The following is an 8,400-nucleotide window of genomic DNA, read 5'->3' as shown; positions in this document are numbered from 1 at the left end:
TCTGTGTGTGTGTGTGAACATGACACCGGGGGGGGGGGGGCAGTTGACAGGACCAAAGAAATAATGAGCATCTCGCCTCCCACAGGGGTTTTCACAAATCGTCCTCGCCTGTTTGAGGCCCTTTTTTCGGAGAGCCCCCTCCCCTCGTGCTTCGGGCCACTGCAGTCGCCAGGGGCTGCGGGGAAGGGAGATGAGACGCTGCGGGGTGGAAAGAGCTCTTTTGTGGAGCGGGGGCATTGCGTAGAATATTGCACACATGCCTCCTTCATGGGTAAAAGGAACATTACCACTGAAACTTCGGCCTGCAAAGGTGGTGCCCTCCCTTCCAGGCGCCCCGACTAGCCCTTGCGCTCTTAAGGGGAAAGTCGGACGGGAAGGGCTGATCTCCAGATTTCTGAGGCGGAGGTTCGGTCCCAGACCGGTGACGGATTAATAAGAAGGGCCACGACGGAGACTTATTGGAACTCGTGGCCTCGGAGTGAGCAGCCCCGCACAGCCTTCCTTCGCCTCCAGGATTAGGGTTTATGACAAGCACAGCAGGTTGAAGCCCGGCCTGAACGAGGGGCGGCGTCTACTCTTCGCTTAGGAGTTTGCAGCCCGTTGCAAATGCGTTGCCGGCCAAGTCGTGTCCCCGAGGATGAGCCTGAAAGCCGCCTTCCAGCAGGGCACCCTAGACTTCTGCTGGCCACCCGCGGCCCGGGAGGCGCCAGATCAAGGCAAGAAAACTGCTCCCTCGGCTCTGCTCCCGCCGCCCAGGCTCTTCGGCCGCAGGAGCCCGACGCCGCGCACGGGGAGGCTTCGGAGTGCAGTGGCGCGCTTCCTCCCTCCCCCGCGCCTAGTGCGCACAGAGCTCATTCACAGGGAGCTGGCACGGGCCCTTCGGCGAGCCGCCCTCCAATTGGCTCTCTGCCCGGGGGCCTGGAGGGAGGCAAACAGCTCGTCACTGCCAAGGCAGCGGTGATTGGCGAAGCCCTTCGCACATCACGGGCCTCGGGATTCGCCCTGCAGCTGTCGCTGGAACGTCAAGGCCGGTGACGTCCTGCCCGCTCCCCCTGCCGCCCCTCCAGCTGTGGCTCTTGGGTGAGCCCCCGCCCCCTTCTCTTTTATCTTCCCGCAGAAAACGTGACGGGCTCTCTCTGCCTAGGCGCGAGTCGTCGGGGGCTCCGGGCCTGATCATGCTTCTCCGGTCTTGCGCGCTGGTATATAAAGAGGAATTGGATGGGCGCAGGTGGTGTCTCTTCACCGCCGTGTTTCACTTTTAGAATTGCTGTGCAGTCACGTTATCGGGCGGTTGCGTACTGAAGATTAGACTGGAAGGGAAAAAAAGAGTGAGTTTTCTGTATTTCATTTCCCCTGTCATTATCCAATGCAAACTTTTTCAAAAACGTTCGGGAGCGGGGGAAGAGAATCCCTCTTTTATGTCAAGAAAGTTCCGTTGGTCATGTCCTTTTTTTCTTGTAATAAAAAAGCCTAGCCACAAGGAAGGAGAATAGTTTCTCTTGTTATACTTTTTTGTATATTGTATGATAGGGCATCCCCCCCCCCTTCGGTATAGTGTGTATTGAAGAAAACGACTGGCTTTAATGTTATACAATGCAGACGGGAACAGCCCTTATGTGGATGCCAGGGAATAAATTGCAAAAAAGGTGGTGATATATTGGGCCAATTTCTCTTGAGTTTGCAGACTTCTGCGTTACACAGAGCTACTCGTTGGGCGGAATGCAAAGGAGTTCAATGAAAAGCGATGTTCTTAGCTGCGTTATTACTACTATACCGCCCCCCCCCCCGCCCCCGTTTGATTCCTAGCTGGCTTCTGCTGTCTATTTGCCTTCTGCTTCAGCCTACTGCTCTTACGTCTAGAACGACAAGCCACCTAAATGCTCTTTTTGAATCCAAAGCTGTGCTTTCGAAGCCATGGGTGGGGTGTGGGTATTAAATGGTGCCAAGACTACAGTCAGGTCAATACCCTATGGGTGTCATTAATAGATCCCCCCCCCCCGAATTATCTCTGCAGACGCCCATGCTCGGAGCTTAAATCTCTTTCTTAGACCTAAGCCTCTCTCTTCCACTGAGACAGGCTTCCAAGGAGGACGTTTGGGACCAGCTGCCGGACTACCAGGAGCGCCTGTATTTTAATAAACTTGATTCTACCGAGTTCCTCACGTCCGGCTTCTTGAGCGTTTTGCTACTGTGTCGTGAATATCAACGGCAGCTTTGCCCGAGAAGCCGAATGGCACCTTTCTGCCCATAGGGCAGCCCCTCTGCACCTATGACATCGTCTAGGCAAGTGGGGTGCAAGCGTGGCCCCAGCTTTCTGGTAATAGGCACAGCAGCCCCCCCCCCCCGAATGGTCTATTCAGTAGTTCAAGCGCCCCAAACTTTATCAGCTCTTTGGTCAAACTGCAGCCCTGAAGCCCCCCCGCACGTTCAGCCGCTGCCTGCCGTGTCGCAAGAAGTATTTGCGGGGAGAGGGGGTGGGGGCTCGGAGCCTAAGCTCACCGAGTTCCTTCCAGGAAGTTCCAGCAGGATCCAGATTCAGAAGGGAAAGATTTTCTGGCACTGGAGGGGGGAGATAGCCGAGGAGGAGGAAGTGGCTCCAGAAAAGCCGCTGCGAAAAGCCTAGGAAGCAGCTGTGTATGCAAACGAGCGGGGCGGGGCGGGGCGGGGCGGCGGCCTAACGCGGCCGAGAGGGGCGTGGGGAGCGGCGGGCAACTCGGAGCCCCGGAAGAGCGAGGAGCGCCGTATAAAAAAAAACCTGCGAGGACGTCGCCGAAGCAGAACCAGCAGGGAAAGCGCTGGAGAGCGGCTGCAAGCTGGCGGAGGTAGGCGGGCAGCAGGGCATGCCCACGTCAGTCCAGCCGGCCGCGCTGCCTCCGTAATGCCGGGCTGCCCCTCCAGCTGCGCGTAGGTGTCCAGCCTGCTGCCCTCTTCGCAGTCCTATTCCGCTGCTGGCCAGAAGGGCTCGGCTGGCTCTTGCTCTCTCACACGCCCCGCAGGTGCTCCAGCCCAAGACCGACCCGCGGGGGGGGGGGGACCAGGACCCCTGCAGGGAGCTAAACACCCGTTTGATCGGCCGCCGCCGGTCAGATCCCGGGTCAACGGGCAGTTCGCGTCACTTAGGGGGACCCTTTGCCCAGCCCACAGGCTTTGCCCCTATCCATTGATCGCAACGGTGAATGAACTGCGTTGGAGAAGAGGGAGGGGGCCGAGAGACGGGGGTGGGGGCGGGCTCCAGCCTAAAAGCTTCGGAGGCAGCGGGACTCCTCCGGGAAGAGGCGATCCCTGAGCTCCGCTGATAGCTTTCGCTTTCCCTCCAGCTAGGAGCCGGGCCAGGGAACGGCGCTGCTGCTTTCGGATCCGCTCTTTCGAAAGGAAGCTTCGCCAGCGGTGCTGGACCATGGCAGACGAGAGCGCCCGCGGCGGCAGCCCCAGCGGTGGAGCCGCGGCCGAGCCCTCCGGGGGCTCCTGCGACAGCAGCCGCTGTAACGTGCTCAGCTGGGAACAAGTGCAGCGCCTGGACCGCATCCTGACCGAGACCATTCCCATCCACGGCCGGGGGAACTTCCCGACACTGGAGATGCAGCCGCGGCAGATCGTAAAGGTGGTTCGGAGCCGCCTGGAGGAGAAGGGCATCGGCCTGCGCGACGTGCGCCTCAACGGCTCGGCGGCCAGCCACGTCCTGCACCAGGACAGCGGCTTGGGCTACAAGGACTTGGACCTCATCTTCTGCGCGGACCTGAAAAGCGAGACCGAGTTCCAGACTGTCAAGGATGGCGTCCTGGACTGTCTCTTGGATTTCTTGCCCGAGGGCGTTAACAAAGAGAAGATCACTCCCTTGACTTTGAAGGTAAATGGCAGGTAGTCTTCTCGGAGGACTCCCTTCTCTTCTTCTGGAAAGGGTTGGTGGCCAAGAGGGGAGGCCAGGATGGCGACCTCAGCTGAGAGGAAGCTACAGCCAGGGTTAGACAAGGCAGGCTTTTAATTCACTTTGCAGCCCTCCCCCCACCCCCACCCCCAAATCCTGGAAAAATGTATTTCTGTCGCTGTTAATGAACACCATTAAGTCCCCCTTCCATCCTCTTTATCGAAACACCTCATTGGATTGTTCATGCTTACAAAATACCATTGAAAAGAATAGTCAAGTATGTTAATAATCAACTTAATTCTCCTTTGCCGGAGAAAAGGAAGGGGAGAACCACATTACTTTAATTACAGTCTGATGCATAGTTCAGTTAAACTGAAGTACTTGGATTTAAGCCAGTCGAGTTCCACTGCCATTTCATTTCACTAAGCTGCCTTAGCTATGAATATTTTGGTTTAGCTGGGTTAGCAGTGAGCCCACTAGAGGGAAATGGTGCTCCTCGGCCTTCTTTGCCTTGCGAATAGAATAGGGAAGCTGAATGGACTCTCATTCTAGCTGTGGGTTCTAGTCCCTCTATTCTATAGTGCAGCTAAACAGTAAGGATCCTAAGAGGCTGGTGTATAGTCTTTAAATTCTACTGATCTTTACTTAAGCAGAAATAAATATGATTTAGTGCTAAACAAATTTACAACATGGAAGTAAGTGATTTACAGTGCAGTCCTAAGCAATGTTACACCCTAAGTCCTCCACAAATGCAGTCAGTGAGCCTTAGAAGGGCATAACTGTGTTTAGAATTTCACTGATTATAATGCAATACTATGCAGGGTTATACCAGTGAGTTAGATTGGAGTAATTTTGCAAAGGGTTGCATTGTTTTAAACTTCAGTGGAACCAAACTTAAGTAGAAGAATTTGGCCGGGCTGTTTTGTCCTCCTGATTTCAGTGGGGCAGCATTCACATTTCACAACCTTAAAATAGACTATTAATCTGTAGGATTTGTTGTGTTAGGAAATATCCACAAAGTGAGTTCAAGGCATAACTCCCATTGATTTCGAAGTATGAATAGGACTCTAGATTATTACTAGTCTTCCTTTGCGTAGATATGTTTCAGTTAAAATGCAGTCTTCAAGGGATTACCTTTTTAGCATTATATGGCCTAGTGCATGAGTATTTTTGTTTGTTAGTGGGTCCCCAATTTCAGATCTTTTAAAAAGAAATTCCTTAATAAAATCCTTGCAGAATATGTCCTTTGTGTAATGCCGTGCTATGAGCACTCCTTCTCCCTTTGCAACTGCATGTCTGCAAAACCACATGCTAAATCTGTCTACAGTGTCTCTTTCTTCTGCTTGGGCTCAGTAAACTGCTGTGCTGCAAAGGAGGCCAGGGTGGAGCCCAGAGCAAATGCAAATGAAGGCTCCTCCAAGAGGAGGTGCTTTGATCCATTTCCTTATCTGTTCCTTTATTTTGTGTGTGTGTGTATGTGTTTCAAATTGTAGGAAGCCTATGTGCAGAAAATGGTGAAAGTGTGCAATGATTCAGATCGATGGAGTCTCATCTCCCTGTCCAACAACAGTGGCAAAAATGTGGAGCTGAAATTTGTGGACTCTCTCAGGAGGCAGTTTGAGTTCAGCGTAGATTCTTTTCAGATCAAGCTAGACTCCCTCCTCCTTTTTTATGAATGTTCCGAGAACCCGATGACTGAAACGTTCCACCCCACTATCATTGGGGAGAGTGTCTATGGGGATTTCCAAGAAGCTTTTGATCACCTTTGCAACAAGATAATTGCTACCAGAAACCCAGAAGAAATCCGGGGAGGTGGCCTCCTTAAGTACTGCAACCTTCTAGTAAGGGGCTTCAGGGCTGCTTCTGAATCCGAGATTAAGTCGCTCCAGAGATATATGTGCTCCAGGTTTTTCATTGACTTTTCAGACATCGGAGAACAGCAGCGGAAGTTGGAGTCATACTTGCAGAACCACTTTGTAGGGCTCGAGGACCGCAAGTACGACTATCTCATGACTCTTCATGGTGTGGTGAATGAGAGCACAGTGTGCCTGATGGGACACGAGAGGAGGCAGACTTTGAATCTCATCACCATGCTGGCAATCCGTGTCCTAGCGGAGCAAAATATCATCCCAAACGTGGCCAATGTCACTTGCTACTACCAGCCAGCCCCATATGTAGCAGATGCTAATTTTAGCAATTACTATATCGCCCAGGTTCAGCCAGTGTTCCCCTGTCAGCAACACACATACTCCACTTGGTTGCCCTGTAATTAACATCTGTTTTAATAGACTTGGTGGGGAAAGTGGTTTTTTTTTTTCTATCTAGCAACTAAAGGGGAAGGATGGCACTCTCCTTTAAAAATAAAAGGGGGTGGTTTTTGAGAAACGGTGGTCTGCTCTAGCTTTTTAAGCTTGAGGAAAGCTGGCGGTTCTTCTATTTGATGTGACGAAGCATAATTTAGAAAAGAACCAACAACTTAATTGGATTCCGCCCCAGAGCACAAGAGGCCTGTCATGAAAAGCAAATAGCTCCCCTTGAAGTAAACCAGGGAGGAATGCTTGATGACAATATGGGTTGGCTTAGCCTGCTCCCATAGCTATGGCTTAGTGAAAGTTGAGAAGCCTTTGTTTTTTAAATGGGATTTGCAAAAAAGGGAGACTATGGGGTGGGATGGGGGAAAGCTAAATACATGTTCAAGAATTTGAAGTTAGCAGTGTAACAGAGGTGTTGAAGTAAGATGTATATTGGAATTGCTGCCTTCAGGGCATGGACTCAACAAGTGCTGTCAGTGGACCAGTCCCATAGAATATAGGTTGCTTGAATAGAATGCTTTAGGGGAAACAGCTTGCTCCAACTGAGCAGCAGTAGAATGGCACACTTATTAAAAAGAGAGGGGGGAGATGACAAATTCCATTGTTTCCAGCTGTGTGCATGCTTCACATTATAAAAAAAATGTGGAAAAGCAAGAGATCCAGCTGTAGCAAGCAACATATGCTTCCGGACCAAAGATTTCACAGATAAGTTATCTAAGCAAAGAGGAAGACACAGTAGACATTTTTTAAAAAAAGATATAACTATATTTGTACAAACAAATATTAAACAAAAGTGCCTGATGCCTTCAGAAAATTTGAAGTGAGAGAAATATAGTTTTGTGGTTTAACCTTGCATAACTTTTTTTATCAGGGACACAAGAAATGGGGGGGAAGCTTGTGAATAGGTGGTGGAGGAAATGCCTAATTTTTTTCCTGGCAAATACCTATATAAAATTTATATTGTTGGTATGATGTTCTCATAGGTACATGTGTGTATATTGTCGCATGTGTGTGCCTGAGTGCGCGCGCGTGTGTGTGTGTATGTGTGTGTGTGTGTATATATATATATATATTTGTAGCATTATATCTATATACACAAAATTTTTTGAGTATGTTCTAGGAAAATGTAGCAATTTTAAAGAATGTTTTAAATAAAGTGTGTTTTCCAGTCTGCAACAGGATGTCCTAATAGTGTGGGCACCTTGCAGACAGTTATTGACCTGTACCAGAAAATCTAGATAGATAAACCAGTTGTACATGAGGTGGAATTAAAATGATGCCTTTTGTTGCAAGAACAGAGCTTTCAGTAATTCATTGGAGAAGCCTTAGAAGCTTCCTGTCTGGACAAATATTTCACTAGCTGACCCTTTCTCCTCATATTTTGTGTTGTAATATGGGTTTGACACTCAAATCAGTAAGTCTCATGCTGCAGATTTTCATACAGCATAGACATCCCATTGAAAGATAACTCAAGGCAAGTCTATTTAAATTTCCCGGAACGGTTAAAGAATATTGTCTTATTTGATGATTTGATGGCTAATTATTACTATTTAAAAATAATTTACAGAATGCATTGGGCATTCCAGGACCACTAGAAGATTGTAAATGTGAAATGAACCATTATGGAAGAGTGTTGCACAAATGTTTTCAAGTAATATAATTATATATATATATATATATATATATATATATATATATATATATATATATATATATATATATAATGCAACAATTAAACATCTTTGATCTGGTTGTCACGCTGCATTTTCCAGTTCAGTACTGTATTTTATTTTAAAATAATCATTTTTTTGCATTGGGTCAAACAACCATTATTTAATTCCCTCTCTTTCAAGAGACCAGAGGAGAGTTGGGAGAAGTGTTTCTCTAGGAATTTTCTCTCTGCTTCTGGTGCTGATAATCATACAGAAGCGCGTTTAACTCTTTCAGCTTTCTCCATCTACTGGTCTTTAAAAGCAAATAAATCTAACTTGATCCCCAAGGAAAGCAGACGTGCTCAGTTGCACTAAAACATTGAGTTTTATTGTGGCCCTTATGCTGTTTTCTTCATACTAAGAAAGGAAGTAAATGTTAAGATTTTGAAAGGGAAATAGACCCTTTCCACCCACCCCTGTAGAGTCAGGCAAAGCAAAACATGCAGCTCTGCACATAATTAAAGCTGCATAAAATATTGAAAGTGAAGGGATTACTAAGCAGCTAATCAGC

The 8,400-nt window shown here is 48.7% G+C and overlaps 1 protein-coding gene across 3 annotated transcripts; it reads left to right on the top strand.

The window, feature by feature from the left end:
* The first annotated feature begins 864 nt into the window (after positions 1-864).
* On the top strand, positions 865-7,810 carry TENT5A (terminal nucleotidyltransferase 5A). 3 transcript variants are annotated; one of them, XM_055001999.1, is made up of 3 exons: positions 865-1,328; positions 3,318-3,847; positions 5,359-7,810. In XM_055001999.1, exons 2-3 carry the CDS (start codon positions 3,398-3,400, stop codon positions 6,136-6,138), a joined length of 1,230 nt encoding a protein of 409 aa, XP_054857974.1. In that variant the 5' UTR covers positions 865-1,328; positions 3,318-3,397; the 3' UTR covers positions 6,139-7,810. The 3 variants fall into 3 exon arrangements, with proteins under 3 accessions (XP_054857974.1, XP_054857966.1, XP_054857957.1); XM_055001991.1 differs by lacking the exon at positions 865-1,328 and adding an exon at positions 2,770-2,822; XM_055001982.1 differs by lacking the exon at positions 865-1,328 and adding an exon at positions 2,775-2,904.
* Positions 7,811-8,400: the final 590 nt, after the last annotated feature.

Source organism: Eublepharis macularius, chromosome 1 (assembly GCF_028583425.1).
Source record: "Eublepharis macularius isolate TG4126 chromosome 1, MPM_Emac_v1.0, whole genome shotgun sequence".
Classification (NCBI taxonomy): Eukaryota; Metazoa; Chordata; class Lepidosauria; order Squamata; family Eublepharidae; genus Eublepharis; species Eublepharis macularius.
The sequence above is the reverse complement of the archived record's forward strand: the minus strand, read 5'-3'. Positions and strand labels throughout refer to the sequence as shown.

What these genes read in the sequence shown, in the direction of transcription:
- TENT5A (XM_055001999.1), top strand. Translation starts at nt 3,398, where the DNA reads ATGGCAGACGAGAGCGCCCGCGGCGGCAGCCCCAGCGGTGGAGCCGCG. An exon ending in TCACTCCCTTGACTTTGAAG is followed by an intron (nt 3,848 to 5,358) that starts GTAAATGGCAGG and finishes TTCAAATTGTAG; the next exon opens with GAAGCCTATGTGCAGAAAAT.